Source organism: Psittacula echo, assembly GCF_963264785.1.
Source record: "Psittacula echo genome assembly, chromosome: 10".
Lineage (NCBI taxonomy): Eukaryota > Metazoa > Chordata > Aves > Psittaciformes > Psittacidae > Psittacula > Psittacula echo.
The window spans coordinates 8,755,329-8,772,322 of NC_137741.1; the positions used below are offsets into that span (position 1 = coordinate 8,755,329).

The following is a 16,994-nucleotide window of genomic DNA, read 5'->3' on the forward strand; positions in this document are numbered from 1 at the left end:
AATTTCAGTACTGGATTTATCATGTGCTGAACTGAAATCCATTTCTTTGGAACAAGCCATAGCTTTTCTTTAACATACAAGTTTATTTTTCTCAAGTGAAACCTCTTCACCTGAGAATTAAAAATAAAAGGAAAAGATTCTTGTTTTCGTTTGAAGGGTTAGGGCTATTGTGTAATTCCCAATAGCATTAACACATAAGTTCTACAAATGGCATTATGCGCTTTTGTCCTTTCCACCTGAGCAGTTCATTTATCTGAGTGGCCATTATCTCTTGAGAAACACTTAAGTGGTTGGTAGCATGTGCTGGAGAGTTTCTCAATACCTGTTGCACTCTGGTTAGATGAAACCCAGTTCTGTGCTACTGCTTCAGTTCAGGGAGTAATTTCAATTCAGGGGGTTTGTCTTCAGTTATGCAGTTGCAGTCCAGACTCAGGCTACTGTCAGCTGTGATGAAACCATCAAACTCTGACAATAATAAATATGTAGGTTATTGGAATTTCCTCTTAAGAAAGCTTACTCAGAAAATCACTGAATGACACAGTGTATGTGTAGAAAGTGCAGCATGTGTGGGAACAAGTGACCTATCTGGACTTGTGGCTTGAACAAGCTTCAGGACTTACTTCAGGAGTGAATGAAATGGGGGTGTGTTGTGTTTCATTTTTGTTTGTTTCTCTTTATTTATTTAGTTTTTAATTAAAGTGAGTGAAGGAGTGCTGCTGTATTTAAACAAACAAGAGATGTGAGGGATGAGCTTCTTAAGTTTGACTTTTTTGTACCTTAACAGTTAAATCTATATAGATCTGTTTAGGTACAAAAAACTTTTTGCATGCATGCAGGATACTTTTCAATCCATGCATGGTGCAAGAGACACAGCAGTGTTTCTCTAATACTTAGTCAGCATGTGACAGTAAGTAATCATTTGGGTTTTTAGCCTGCGGATATTTGACTCAATGGTAAATGAAGGAACTTACACCAGTGCTGAACTCTGATTTCTCTGCATAGTTAACTTTGCTGGACAGAACTATGTGTTTTATGCCATACTTATATTCAAAAGTACCTGTATAAACACATGTTCCTATTGCATAAATTGCAGGAATTTATAAAAGTAAATGAAGTTCCTAGCTATTGTTTTCTTCTTCTGTAAGCAGCGTTTCGTTTCTTGCAAGTTAAAAGGATGGGAGCATCAGCTTCTCAGAGTAACGTTAATTGTTTTCTTTTGGCTATAAATTTGAGAACAAAATGGTTAAATAGACTGCAGAAGAGGGGGGAAAACTCAAATAAAAAGGCACTTATGTTTATTGCGTTTTGCAGGGTTGGTTTTGGGAACAGTGTATGTCTCTTGAGACTTTGTTTCTTATGCATTTTATAGAGCTCTGGCCTCTTAAGAGCACTGCTTTAATTACTTGTTCTTGGGGTTCTGAGTTGGTATCAGCGCTTGCCATGAAAACAAGCCTGTTACAAAGAGGTCAGATTTCATGAGACAGCAATAGACTTGTAAAAACAGATTTTACTGGAACAAATAAAGTCAGAATTAAGAAGAAACCAGAGATTTGCGTGAAGAAATAAGATACAGAAGGAGCAAGTATTAAGGTAAACTGATAAACAATGTATAAATTTAGACAAGACATAAGTGGGGATATTTTGTTTCTAAAACCACATTTAGTGACATTAATGTGTTTTCCTGACGATTTTGTGCAGTTTTCCGTAGTTCTGACTTTTGCTGTCTTTAAAGATTAATTTTCTGAGGAAGTAGGTTGTTCCTGCTCAGGTGGAAAAATGTTCTTTAAATATCAGCTCCAGTTAACAACTTGCATGGGATTTCCTAGATAGTAAAGCCGAACCTGTTCTTGCTTGCTATCATGATGACATTGTGTTCTGTGAAATACTTTTTTTCCTCAGTTTCTTTTGTAGCTCTTTGGACTCTCACTTGTATCTTTAATCGTTACTTATTTTTAGAAGATCTGTTAAGAATAGCACTAGGAAATACTATTCTGACTTCAGGTGAACACATGTTGTCTGTGTAGGGAGGGGTTAGAACAGAGCAGGAGGGAAGGGAGAAAGCAAGAAAAGCCTGGATACTTCCCCCTGGCTCTGTGGTGGAAAACTAGAGCAGAGTCTGCATCAAATTCCTCAGAAAGCAAACCCAGAAAGTTTAAAGTTATGGGAACATCCTTGTGTATGTGAACGTTATTTGACTTGTATTGAGTGTTTCTGTTCCCTGAAATATAACTTCTGAAGGTAGGCAAAGTACTATTAAATCTCTTTTTTTCTTTTGATGATGTCTCAGCAATCAAAATCTGTTAAAGGAGAGAACTGTTCCTGTGTCTCCCACCAAAAGGCTTTAAACGTAAGAGTTCTGTTGTAGCATCTTTATGCGAGTTGTGGGTTGGGTTTTGTTTTGGTTTTGTCTTTTTTTGTTCTTGAACCTGGTACTAATCATAAGTGAAAGAAAGAACAAAGGCTGGAACATAGGGAACTGGGTTAAATTCTGCTGGTGAGAGGCTAGTTCTGTCTGCAGGGAAGGTGGGTAGGGAACAGACTGCAGAGCATGCTGGAGCTGCAGGGACCTCCTGCCAAAAACACAGGACTGGCGGTAAAAACGAATACCAGGAGCATCTCTGCTTTTGCATCCTGGGAGTCTGAATCACATTTGAGGTGTTCAGCAGCCATGGTGTTTGTATCAGGTAGCTGCAGCTGCTCTCAGGTGATTTTGCTATACGGGGTGATTCAGTTGTCTTGTTTTTCAGAGTCTTTGGGAGGGCTGTCCACAGAGCTGCAACACTCACTCTGCTGGTATGATCAGGAATGCTCATTTCTGCAGTGCTGATGCAACTACAGGAATACAGTGCTAAAAAAAAAAAAGATTTATTCTGACCTGGGAAGTAAAATAGGTATACTAGATAACAGGAATCTTTGAAAGATTAGGAGTTAATTTGTGCATGGAGGGGAAAGCAGTCAGGTGATGTCACGTTTCCTTTGCACTCCAATATTAATCTGTTGATGCTATGCAGTAGTAGTAAAATGACAGAGGGAAGCAGCATCAGTTAATATGCTTGGTCTGCATCAGTACTGTATGTGTCCTCTCTGCATAAGAGCATTATTGAGAACATATTAGAGTAAATAGGATGAAAAACTATTTCAATTAATAAGCAAATAAAATAGAGGAATTGTTTCAACACAAAACTTGAATGTTAAGAGATGGTTAACTTACGAATATTGATTTATCTGTATAATTTATATAATATTCTGTATAATTTATGCAAGAGTAAATATTTATTTGAAATCTGATTATTTTTAAAAAGAAAAACAATCAAGTCAGTACCATTACACTTATGCAGAGATTGTTCCCTCTGCAATTACAGGGGGTAGAAATAAATGTGGAATTCTTTGTGTTGTGAGTTATCCAAAAGGAGTTGCCTCTGAAGAGTTGTTCTTTCTGCTATGTTGTAAGTAGCAATAAATAAGCAATTAATTTGAGGGTTTTGTATTCCTTTCCCTTTGGCTTTTATTTTCTGGGCAAAGAAATCCAACTACTGATCAATTTCTTAGGTGGCTGTTAGCTGTAAGGTATTCATTGATCTGCCACTTCATTTGGCTCAGTTTTGTGAACTCCTTAACTTGTAAATGTGCAAAATTGTATTGATGCTGTGTGCATCAGGCATCTGCTTGGTGACTACTTGGACTATTGGGATGAAAGTGTTCTTATCTAACACTTGAACTTGTATAGCTCTGCAGACGCTTTTACTAAAGTGAGTATTATTAAAGGACTAAAATATGACTGTCAGGAACCAAATAGTGTCTTGGAAATTTTCTATTGCAATGAATATTTCTTTTAAGTGTAGTGGGGCCAGTCCCAAACTAGTTGACGCAAACTTCATTAGTTTAATAATTGATATGATTTCCATCTGCATGTCAGTCGTTTGTGTCCTTAATTCCATTTGAGAGAGTTGTTAATTTTCATGGAAACTTTTTTTGCTGAATTAGGTTAAAATGAAGTTACTTTAAGTAAACCTTCAGCCAGTGAAACCATGCTATCAAGCAAAGCTGACAGAGTACTTAGAGCTGTTTTTCTTCGCATGTAGAAAAGAGAACGATTTGAAGTATTTCTGGCTATTTCTGCAAGTTGATCAGTGATGTGGAATTTGGTTTAGCCAGGAATTTTTCCTCACTTTAGTCTTTTAAATTCAATGTTTTCTTATTTTTAGCGATTTCTGCATTTGAAGTCCAGCCACTTTCAACTGAGGTCCAAGAAGGTGGAGTAGCTCGATTTGCCTGTAAAATAGCAGCAAACCCTCCTGCCACTGTGACATGGGAAGTGAATCGAACCACTTTACCTTTAGTAATGGACAGGTATGGAGAGTTACACATTTTAGAATGTCATTTATTTTCTGTGATAATTTTGAGCCTGCTACAAGAAGAAACTCCGAATACTTGCAACTCTATTTTCCATGTGTATAGTATGTCAACTATTAAAATAGCTATTAATAGTAGTTAATGAATTTTTAAAGAGGTGTTATGAGTGCAGACCAGAATCACCTGCTATTGTCTACACAATAATCACTGACCTATGAATTGTTACTGGTGAATTTTGTATGCAAGTCATCCTCAGGACTGTGGGATACAGAATACGTGGACTTTGGCTGTGGGGGTGATTTGAACTAGCGGGATTGCTTTCGCAGAAGAAATTATGCTGAACCTGTTTTTCTTTAGAGGGCCAATAAAGAATTATATGCACAGCCAATTGAGTTAAAACACTTCATGCTAGGGAAATTCTGCACAGGGAGACTTCTCTTGAATTGATTAACTTGAAGCATACAGCCTTCTCCTTGCTAGAATCTTTTCCTGTCCAGATTGTATTCATTGAAGTTACTCCCATCCTTCTTGACATGTAACTTTTGATCAACATGTCTAAGGTACCTAGCATGCAAAGGAAGGTGAAAAAAGAAACATAAAAATTGAAAGCATAGGTGGGTTTTTGGGAATCATATACCAGTTGTGCTAGTGTATCAGAAATTGCTGCCAAAAATCAGCCAACCTGAATAGTATAAATGTAGTAGCTGGCTAAAGAAGTTGCTTCGGAGGATGAGAAGGATGTACTTGTTAAAAGTAAATTCCTCTGCTCTCGTGGTGGTGCCGGAGGGAATGATGCCTGTACTTCAGAAATGTGGGGAGATGAGTCATATATAGAGAATGTTTCTGAGCCTCCAGCCTGCTGTTCCCAGGTCAGTGTAGCAATGGCTGTTCAAGTAGTTAATTCCACAATGGTAATTGCTGGCTGAATGTTCATCTGCATCTTTTTTGATTTCTGTGACAGGATAACCGCTTTACCTACAGGAGTTCTTCAGATCTATGGTGTTGAACAGAAGGATGCTGGGAATTACCGATGTGTTGCCACAACAATAGCCAATAGACGGAAAAGCACTGAGGCAGTGCTGAGTGTCATTCCAGGTACTCACGATGGGAGATTTTTTTCAGTGGCATTAGATTCTTTTTTACATTATAGCAAAAACACTTACATGCATTGAAGAGCTGTTGCTGACCTCTGAACCACTTTCCCAAATAATAATTTTGCTTCTGTGTGTCGTCTGGCTAAAATATTGTTCAGTATAAGTTTCCACAGTTACTGAAATTAGACTTTAGTGTGAATTTAATTTTAAGCATCCTTACAAAAAGTCATGTTTTATTTCATGTTTAATTGAGTTTTTGTTTATTGTTCTCACTTTCTTCGATTTTATTTTTAAATTTTTTTTCCCACCTCCAAAGCCTCAGACTTGAAGCCTTTCCACAAGCCATCTATAATAGCTGGTCCTCAAAACATTACAGCATCTCTTCATCAAACTGTCATACTGGAGTGTGTAGCCACGGGGAATCCAAAGCCAATCATCTCTTGGAGCCGGTTAGGTAAGTCTTAAAATTACAGCATATGACCTTCAGCCTGTGAAGAGGAAGTAAAACTGGAAATAAAGGATTTCAGCAATTAGGTGAGAGTTCTGAGGCTTCATGTAGTAGGTAACGATTAGTAGGTTAGGGTAGGATAAGTGAAACACTCTCAGTTGTATACTTCATACTGCTATTAAGAAGCCCTGAGGTTTTCTGAGGCGTTGGACTCTGCGCTCTGCTGTCAATCCGGCACTGCCCCCAGCACAGTGTGTGGATAATGCTGGGTCAGGTGGTGACCACAAGGGATCTGTGACTTGGAATAGAATCAGTGGTGAGTTAGGGCTGGTTGGAGTGGTTGCATCCTATGAAGCAATCCTGTAAATGCTTTTCCTTCTTCATAGAAGCACTGTGTGAATGTGATTTGGACCTTGTGTTAATGGGCAATTTGGACTATGGATAGGTATTGTCAAACCCTGAGTAGTCTGCCTGGAAGGGGAGAAGAGAGGGCATGCAGTAAGAATAATAGCATTCATCAGTGCATCACATTTTTCCATGGAAGCTACCTCTGTTTTTATTCTGACATGTACCTAAATGTGAAAGTCAGGACTGTACCTGTAGAAGCAAATAATGAAAAGTTTTCCTGCGTATTTATTTCTAAAAGTGGGAGAAATAAAGATATCTTTTGTGGTTGATTCAGTAACTCATACAGACAAAAGAAGTAGGAAAAAGGTTATGTAACTGTCACAGAGCATTTACTGTGAAAATAGAAGAAAATATATGGTAAGCAAATATACTCATTTTATCCCCAGCATAATTTGGAAGGAGATAGATGATCCCTGTTTGTAAAGATGATGAAGATGTTGGTAGTGACGAACTGAATCATAATGTAAGGCAACTGGGGGAGGATAACTGGGAAAATGGTACTATTTTTTTAGCTGCGATGGTGAATTTCAGATATAAACCATTTACCAAGTGGTGAGACCCAAGCATCTGAATGTTCAGATAACTGAAGAGCAAAGCAGATGCAATATGGAAACCTCTGAGAGCTCATCTGTGATCTCCCTTTCTCTTTTGACTTTGAAACTTTGATCTGTCCCATTCCTGCCCAGACAAGCCTATTTAGATAAGTTATTTAGATACATTGAACAGCCTTGTAACCACACTTTTCCCACTCTGTCAAATAGACCATAAGTCCATTGACGTCTTCAATACCCGTGTCCTTGGAAGTGGGAACCTCATGATTTCTGATGTCAAGGTGCAGCACGCAGGTGTCTATGCTTGTCGAGCCACTATTCCAGGCACACGAAACTTCACGGTAGCAATGGCAACTCTCACTGTGCTAGGTGAGACTGCTTTGACTTCTACAGTGTGTATTAACATCTTGTGTGTGTCTTGAGCTGTGCTATGTACTGGGTTGAATTTTTATCTCAAACATCAAGGGCTGTAGGGAGACTTCAGAGATGAAACAGGTCACAGAGTTCTGGCTGCCTTCTTCTCTCTGTTGACTTAGATGAGAAGTGTCAGATACTCAATGTTTGAGTTATAAACTAGCAGTTCAGTTGCACTGGAAAATACCCAGGTGCAGTGTTGTCTCTGGGAAGAGAGAAATGAATCCTATAACAAACTAGAAATATGTAATATTATGTATGCTTCATGAGCAGTGTGTCATAGGCTGGAGTTTGATTTGCTTTTATTCATAAATGCGTGAACAAAAATGTGTGGAAATGTTGCTATCTATGCAGATAGTATGGATCTCTAAACAAATGTGCCTTGCTTTCTGCATGGATATATGTGTATTTGAGTGGCCTGAGGAGAGGGGTTTGTGTGTGGAAAATTCATTATTGTTCTGACTGTCCTTGCATTTATGGGAGCTTGATTTTTATGGGGTTTTTTTCCCTTGTTACTTGTCTGTAGCTCCACCTTCATTTGTGGAATGGCCAGAAAGTTTAACAAGGCCTAGAGCTGGTACTGCTCGTTTTGCTTGTCAGGCAGAAGGAAATCCTGCCCCAAAAATTTCATGGTTAAAAAATGGAAGGAGAATACACTCCAATGGTAGAATAAAAATGTACAACAGGTAAGATTACAATTGCTGTATGAGAACTGTACTAATGATGTGCTGCCAAACAATGAAATTCCAGTAACTAAATGTAGCCAAGCAAGACTCAGGTAAATACGAAATTGGACATTAAATGTAGTTATGATGTAGTTGTGGACATTTCCTTGGCAGAAGGAATGCAGATTAGTAAATACCTAAAATCCTCTGCAAAGCTTATGTGATCACTGCCTTAAATGACAGGGTGGGGGAATGAGTGGACCTGAAGAGTTTCACCACAGAGTTGTTTTGGATTTACAGTAGTATAGCAGAGACAAGAATCTTGCTAGTTTGAAGCTCCATTTTACTACTTCTGTAGAATGAGCAGCTCATATTAAGGAGTTGATTAGAAAATGACAACCCTAAGGTTCTGCTTTTTGCAGGTGGGGAATAGATTTACGGGTTTGTTTTCACTGTGCCTGGCTTTGCATAAGCATGTCAGGTTTTGAAGAACACTTCAAGTTGCTAAATTTCATAGCTGCACATACATTTCTAATAGAAAAGTTTGTGGCATGTAAGACAGTTATACTAAACTCATGAAGCAGAGGCAAACATAACTGTTGTTGCATTATGTAAAGCTAAGTTTATCCAAGATGTGAGATTTTTCTTCCTTTTTCTTCTTTTTGGAATCAGTAAATTGGTGATAAACCAGATCATTCCTGAAGATGATGCCATTTATCAGTGCATGGCTGAGAACAGCCAGGGATCTATTCTCTCCAGGGCCAGGCTTACTGTAGTTATGTCAGAAGACAGACCCAGTGCACCTTACAATGTCCATGCTGAAACGATGTCAAGCTCAGCAATCCTGCTAGCATGGGAGAGGCCACTGTACAATTCCGACAAAGTGATTGCATACTCGGTGCATTACATGAAAGCAGAAGGTAAGCAGTTTGATTTAAATGCTGTTTAACTAAATGTGTGTAGTAAGAGCATAAATGTCCTTGCAAAGACTCCAGTTTGAATGGTTCATAACAAGGGCTGCACCAGAGCATGCCAGTATATAAATGCATATTGTAATCAACAGACATGCTTGGGAAAAAATGCTTTTGCCACATCATCTCATTTGTGGGACTGAGTGTTCTTTCCGCTCACCCTTGTCTGATTGCTCAGGTGAGCAGATTTTGTAGTTAGGGAAGGGACTTCAAAACCTGGGGCCTCTGTACTGCTACCTGTGTTTCCCTCCGTCCTCAGCGGGAGCTTCTGCCTACTCTCTTCTCTGTGTGTGCTTGGCAGAGAAAGAGAGCATACATCAGAATCCTACAGGTTTACAGAGTGGGCTGCTCACCAGAGACAGCTCTTTTGTCTAGATTCCTGATTTCTTCTGACTTTACCGTCTTTTGTCTATTTTGGAGTAGAATAATTGATACTTTATTGACTTACCTATCTTCTCTTAAAACGTATCTTGGCTGAAGGCGAAATCTGCTCTCCTGTCACCCTATGGTCTCCTATAATGAAAAATGTATACTTAAACTTTAAAATACACTGAAAAAGCTAGGAAAGGTTTATCCTAGTCTCTGAAATTATATATGAATTCCTATATAAAAGGGAATGGATAGTTGGAATAAAAATTAGTAACTTGACATTTTAAAATCTATTAGTATTATTTAATTGCTTTAAGCTAAGGTAATCTTTAAGGTGGTAGAAAACAGGCATTTTTCATAAGCAGGAGAAGTGATTATTACTCAAATTTTTTAGGTGCATGGGTTAAACTAAGGTGTGATGCTGCTCTGTTTTCTAGGAGTGATTTCTTTTTCACTTCTATTCAGTAAGTGGTTTACTCAAGAACAGGACTGCAGATGCTCAGTTCTGTGTAGAATACCAGTCTGCTGTCTGCTAAGCAGAGGACAGGAAGGACAGCTTAATTACTCTAATACTGTTGCAGGAATAGCTACCTTTGCTTTGGCAAGTGGGATATTTCAGGACACAAGAGAATTTTTTCTGAAGGAAAGGAAGGAAAGAATTTTAAAAGCTAATGAGGACAAGAGGTGCGGGAAATTACCCCCCATGCTTTCAGGCACTGAGGTATTGTGCTCACAACCCCATCTTAAAGCTAATATGAGTAAAGTCACACTAGATAAGTTATCTGGGTAATTGTATGTCTGGTGCCTGTGTGGAGAGCAGAGACTAGGTAACTTGAAAGAAAACTGGGAAACTGTCGTTAGGGAAGTGTGTATCTGTGCAGGAGACACTTTTGCACAGTAGTGAAAGGAGGTATCTTCTGCAGTGTGTTTTCCGCAAAATCATTTTGCAATCCCTGCTATTTGCTTGCTTATCCAAAGGTTATATCTTGTGAAATGAGATTGTAGCTTGTCCTGGTTTAAAAACCAAAACAAACTCTGAACAAAAGCAACCAACCAAACAAAACCCGCTGGTTTACTGGAACTTGCTTTCTCCGATACCTGTTCTTTTCATCTTTCCCGATTGTCTCTTGATAATTACTTTATTTGATATAATGCTGTTGTGCATCCTTTTGAATTAGAAAGAAATCCACACAGGAAGAGTGGGGAGGACTGGTAAGAGGAGTAATTACAGTAGTGAAAATCAAAATATAGGTGATCTGCATGCATTTTTGCTTTGGTAACATGATTCGGTAGTTGCAGAAGATCCACATCAGGACATAAAAATACTTTTGTCTAATTTAGTAGAAAAAATGTTGAGTTTCAAAGGCTAATGGCTTGCAGTTCTGTAAAAAGAATTGCTTTCGAAGTGATAGTCTGTAAACCCTTCTGAGGATATTGCCTATATATCAGAGGCATTATTAAAACCCTAGAAGATACCTTTGTGAGAAGGCATCACTTCAGCCATTTCTTTAATGTAAATTTAGAAGCAACTCTATTTAAAAGAAATGCAGATTAAATATTAAGGAAAATCTTTGGATGACATTCATACCGTACCTGGCCATAGAGGTGCCAGCATTCATGGTTGACACTGTCAACACCTTATTTACTCTGTATGAATTCTGTATGATTATGTACTAGTGTAAATAGTTTGTATGAATGAGGAATTGATTTTGTTATTCCTTTCAGCATGTCTTTGCCCACTCTGCCCTCACACTCTCTTTCAGACCCTAATGAAAATTAAAAATTCTTAGATGTATCTGATTTAACTGGAGTGCAGCTTACTTACTTAAAGCTTTTAATGTGTAACTTTTTACTTTATACATTGATGTTCATATGTTGCTCTCTTCTTTTAGTTGGGAGCCACATTTGTCAATGTGAGTAAAGAATATTTAATTGCAAAAGAAAAACATAAGTAGTACTGCTGTTTGTGATTCCATAAGCTTTAAATGGAAAGGAAAACTGGGTAATACACTGATCATATACAGTTTTCTAGGGTTTTTTTTTCCTCCTGTAGACTTCACAATGTGGTAGGTACTTTGAATACAAAAGATCATTTAGTCATTTAATTTCACAACTTGGTATTCTGATGTTTCACTGTAAAACCAGGTTCAGGTCCTCTTTCCTATCAATAAAAAAAAAAAGGTTAGTGTTTTAGTCAAGTTAGTTGTAGGAACCAACAGGTGTGGGTTTTGTGGTTTTGGTTTTTGTTTCTTTAAGCAGAATATTTTACATTCGAATCGGGGTCAGAGTAGCAAGAAGAAAAAGGGTCTGATGAGTGTGCATGTTGGAGTGTGTTAATTCCTTGTTAGTGATTTAGAAAAGGCACAAAGGGAACGCTGATTGTGGTGGAAGGCAAGCCTTGTTCTCTATTATGGCTGTTTCATTAGGGCCTCTGCATGAGGCCTAGCAATCCATTCAATGAGAGAACAAGTCCTTTTAATTTGAGCTCAAGGATCTTGTTTAGCAGGTCAGAAATCGTGCCTTGCAATTCCTAATTAACAAGCCATTAACTAGTCTGTTGTGAGATGCTCATAATCTTGTCTAATTAAAATGCTATCAAGTTAATTCATAGATGTGGGAAAACTTAATGGTGGAATTTGCCTTTCGTTTTGTTTATAAATTCAGTTGTGAAGAGGAGGAGCTGGCTCTTACAGAGTTTTGATTAAGTTGACATGCAGTTGGTGTGAATTGTTCGTTAACACAGCAGCTTTCACCACACTTACTCCACTTTATAGCCTTCCTCTATAGGAATAAAGCCCAACAAAGACAAGGACTGCTGCATGCATTGCTATGCATATTTTAATGTGAATTGCTGACAATTTTTTTCTTCTTTTTTTTTTTTTTTTTTTTTTTTTAGATGTTTAACAATTCACGATGAGCCAAACATTTGTGAAGCTCATTCTGGTCTGTTCTTATTGGCCTTTCTCCAAATTAAAGGAAAAAAAAGGCATCAATCAAATGTAATAGAATTCACAGGGCTAAAATGAGGTTCTTTTGCTGAATAAATTCTTTCTGTTTGTTTCTTTTTTTGGGGGGTGTTTGATTTGTTTTTGATGGAGTAGAGCCCTCACATTCCTCACAGTCTGCTATAGAAAGGCTCTGTAAATAGGTTTTGAAAAAAACCTCCCTGACTCTAAACAAATAGATTTAGAAGCTTGGTATGAATGATAAGGCTATTAGGGCTTGTCTGTTGTGTTACTGTACATTGGGCGCAGTTTGTTGTGACTAATTCTAAATAGGGTTTAGAATTGCATTCATCATCCCTTATTCAGGAAAATGCTGAAACACCATAATCTATGCCGCAGCAAGACACAGTTACTTCTGTGCATAAAAGAGCTTTTACTTAGTAGGGTTGAAAATACAGAGGTAGGCTGGGGAAGAACATGAAATAACTTTGTAGGATCTAAAAGTTAAGATACTGTGATGTTTAGGGATTGACAGGAATTTTTGTTTGTCTAACTCTTGATTTCTTTATGCCAGGTTTAAATAATGAAGAGTACCAAGTGGTCATTGGAAATGATACAACCCACTACATTATTGATGACTTGGAACCAGCCAGCAATTACACCTTCTATATTGTAGCTTATATGCCTCTGGGAGCCAGTCAGATGTCAGATCATGTGACTCAGCACACCCTTGAAGATGGTAAGACAAATAGCACTGATTTAGGTGAACATTTTTATTTGCACTGTGTAAAAATGTGCAATCCAGTGCTAGCAGCTCTTGTGGATCCCAAATTTCCATTGATGTCAGTGAAACTTCAGGATATGCGCAATGTAAGACTGAGCCAGCTGATGAAAGGAATGACAGTAAAGTAACATTCTGACAGGGCAACATTATATATTACACAGTGTCTTTATCTGCTTTGAAAGACGTTTCATTAAATTATGTAGATAACTTCTAGATCTTGTAAGAACTCCCTCAGTGTTGAGAATTTGGTGATACCTCTGTGACACTGTCTTGGGAATCTGAAATATGAATCAAACTGCATATCCACTGCATCTTTTGCAAATCCCTCAGTTCAAGAAGGACAGGGAATTGCTTGAAAGAGTCCAGTGCAGAGCCACAAAGATGATTAAGGGAGTGGAACATCTCCCTTATGAGGAGAGGCTGAGGGAGCTGGGGCTCTTTAGCTTGGAGAAGAGGAGACTGAGGGGTGACCTCATCAATGTTTACAAATATGTAAAGGGTGAGTGTCAGGATGATGGAGCTAGGTTTTTCTCAGTGATGTCTAGTGATAGGACAAGGGGTAATGGGTGTAAACTGGAGCATAGGAGGTTCCATGTGAACATCAGGAAAAACTTCTTTACTGTGAGAGTGACAGAGCACTGGAACAGGTTGCCCAGGGGGGTTGTGGAGTCTCCTATGTTGGAGATATTCAAGGCCTGGCTGGACAAGTTCCTGTGTGATGTACTCTAGGTTACCCTGCTCTTGCAGGGGGGTTGGACTAGATGATCTTTTGAGGTCCCTTCCAACCCTTGGGATTCTGTGATTTTGGAGGAAAATTTGGAATAAAAATTTGCTATACCAAAAAAAACCTTTTTTTTTTTTTTTTTTTTTTTGTCTACGTGCTTGTTAGTAGCATCACAATTTCAGAAAAGACCCTACTTTTGTGCAGTGATTTAACAAATCTGAACATCATGATGACAACAAACTGTTTAGTATAGTTTGTTTAGTATAGTTCATTAGAACTGATGACAGGGTTAAGCTTTGGCAGTGTGGAACATTGCCAGTTCCAGTTGTCTGCTTGTCTCTTGTCCAGGAGTTACTACCCTCATTACACAGATGGTAGAAGAAAACACACACTGAGTATTCAACAGTACAGGTTGTTGTCTAGACTCTCAGTTTAAGCTGCTGCATCTGACCTTGACAGTCAGGTTGTCAGAACAGTAAGGTGCTGATTACCTTTGATTGCTGCTGACAGTAATAAGAGAAGAAAACATTGAAGGCCTTACCGAGAGGAGCTTGCTAAGGCTATACTGCATACAGAAGGTGACAAATATGAGCAGTGTCAAGTTAATTCTTAAAATAAACAAGAATCTACATAACTTCTTGGATTATTTACTCTTACATTATTAGTATCTCATCATAGACTAAGCTTTCAGATGAGAGTTTTCCATCTCTCTTTTCCCTGAGGTCAAAAACTTTGTCTTTTCCTTTTTAGTTCCCTTGAGAGCTCCTGAAATAAGTTTGACAAGCAGGAGTCCTACAGATATTCTCATCTCCTGGCTGCCAATTCCTGCAAAATATAGGAGAGGTCAGGTGGTCCTGTACCGTCTGTCTTTCCGTCTCAGCACGGAGACCAAAGTTCAAGTCTTGGAGCTTCCAGGAACTTCAGATGAGTATCTCCTTGAGGGCCTGAGGCCTGACAGTGTGTACTTGGTTCGTATCACTGCTGCAACAAGGATTGGCTGGGGAGAGGCATCTTTATGGACTTCCCACCGGACTCCCAAAGCTGCAAGTGTGAAAGGTAATTCTTAATGTTACCAGCTTAAATTTTTTTTTACCAGGTAGTGGAAGTACTGACTATCTTTGGTGTGTTTTCATTTTATTTTGAAAATAACTACCTTTTAGTTTATTTATTTATTACTTATTATTACATTAAAAAAACATTTCAATTCTAATTTATCCTGAATTACATTGTTAGATTACCTTTATAGGGAGTCAGACATCATAATAAAGAAATAATTATGAGTACAAGATGAGCTAGAATCAAAGTCTAGAGTGACCTTTGGGCACCCAGATTTTAATGTGAAAATTAGTTGTTTCTAGAATGTAAGGATGTTATATATATTTCTCTAAAACCAGCACCAAAGTCTCCTGAGCTGCGTTTGGAGCCGATGAACTGTACAACTATTACAGTACAGTGGCAGCAGGACTCTGAGGACACTGCAGCTGTTCAAGGGTACAAGCTGTATTACAAGGAAGAAGGCCAACAGGAGAATGGACCAATTCTGTTGGATGCCAGTGATCTTGAGTATACTGTCAGTGGTTTAGGTGAGTATATAAAATATTTCTTACCTATTCTGGAAGACAGTGAAGTCAAAGACATCTTTGAGAGCTTAAATCTTTAAATCTGAGGCAACAACTTTTAGGTTTGGCCATCTATTCTCCCAGCAATAAGCTTTGCAAGCTTGATCTACACAGCTGATGGAATAATCCTCTTCCAAAATGTTTTCACAACACTTAAATAATCAGATCTTGTAAACCTTGTGTAAGGAGGAAGAAGGACACCTAATTACTTATCACAAGGTACAGAACTTACAGTTAGTAACTACTGCTAATAAATGATGTCTTTTACTTTTCAGATTAATATGCATTTTTTCCAACTTTTGTGTATTTATGCCTGATCTAGTAACAGTGAAATATTAATGCCAACTACCAAAGGTTTTTGCTCTGGTATTGCTAGCCTATTTGTGTGTTATTTGTAGCCTTTGTCATAGCTATACTACACAACAAGCAGTGCTTGCTCACCATAGTAGCAAATAACCCTTGTGCATGTTATTATCTTGTTAATACTTTTACGTAGTACTGGTAAATATCTGTAGGACTGAGCACAAAGGTTAGGGCACAAAACTTGCCGAGTCCTATTGGAGTCTTTCCACTGATCACCTGACTCTCTCTCCTCCTATAGCTCTTGCTATGGGAGGGAACATACTCAACACATAGTACAGATGTGTTGGTATCATCCCTAAGTAGCCGGTGCTTCTGTAAACACATATAACTGAGAATTTCTTTCATAAAAAGATGTAATCTATAATGTAATTAGCCAAAGTAACGTTGGACTTGACACTTTGTGTTTGAAGTGGGTTGAGATAGTTTACTTAGGGGTAGTGTGGAGAATTAATCTTGACTAAACTATCAGAATTGACCTGCAGTCTTACCTAGGTCACATGGCCTCTTGACCATGCTCAGATACTTAAATCTGCTGCATACAGTTGAGATACTGTTTTAGGGAAGATTTGAGGAGAGCATTCTGGTGCGTTAGCTGGGCAACTGACCATCTGTGACCATTTGTAGCCAGAGCATCTGCCAGCAGCTGACTGTTTAACAGAGCTGTGAGACAAAAGAGCAGTGGGTTGAAAGGATGTGGTATCTCAGTGTCCTGGAACATAAATACATTTTTTTTTGCTTCTCATTATGCAGTTGCAAAGCAGTAATTTCAGACACATGGAAATTCATGAACTGTGTGATCTACATAATATGGATTTTCTCAGGACATTAACCCTCCTCAGATTAAAATCTTATTTTACAGAATTATGTTAATCTAAATAATTTTGACCAGGTTATTTTATTTATGCATTTCACATTTAAAATATTACTTATTAGGAAGTGATCCTACCTGGTAGAATTTGACATAAAACAAGGCAAGTCACAGCTCTAGTTTTTGTGACTATGGTAAACTCAATCTTCATGAGTTGGACGGACGCCTTGAGGACTACTGTTCTGTCATCCATTTGCCTCTCCTGAGGACACTAAATTACTGATTTATTGGCAGCCTCTTTAAAATAAATGTCTTCATTATGAGCTACAGGAATTAGTAAAATACGGCAAGTGTGACACACGAAGGAGAAAGGGATGTTTTAAGGTTTTTGGTTTCGTGTGTGTTGTATAACATTCTCAAACAAAAAAGTTATTCCTAATTTGGAAGAATATGCTAATAGTGTTAGGTGCTTCCCAGT

At 38.2% G+C, this 16,994-nt stretch overlaps 1 protein-coding gene across 1 annotated transcript in view; it reads left to right on the plus strand.

The window, feature by feature from the left end:
• The window catches only part of PRTG (protogenin), a gene marked incomplete at both ends in the record, with an annotated part of 78,136 nt that overhangs the window by 26,888 nt on the left and 34,254 nt on the right, over positions 1-16,994 (plus strand). The window contains 9 exons of the mRNA XM_080626437.1: positions 4,206-4,350; positions 5,315-5,448; positions 5,764-5,901; positions 7,065-7,223; positions 7,795-7,954; positions 8,606-8,853; positions 12,793-12,957; positions 14,477-14,782; positions 15,121-15,309. Of these exons, the coding sequence (XP_080482563.1) occupies positions 4,206-4,350; positions 5,315-5,448; positions 5,764-5,901; positions 7,065-7,223; positions 7,795-7,954; positions 8,606-8,853; positions 12,793-12,957; positions 14,477-14,782; positions 15,121-15,309 (1,644 nt within the window). The remainder of the gene's footprint in view (positions 1-4,205; positions 4,351-5,314; positions 5,449-5,763; positions 5,902-7,064; positions 7,224-7,794; positions 7,955-8,605; positions 8,854-12,792; positions 12,958-14,476; positions 14,783-15,120; positions 15,310-16,994) is intronic.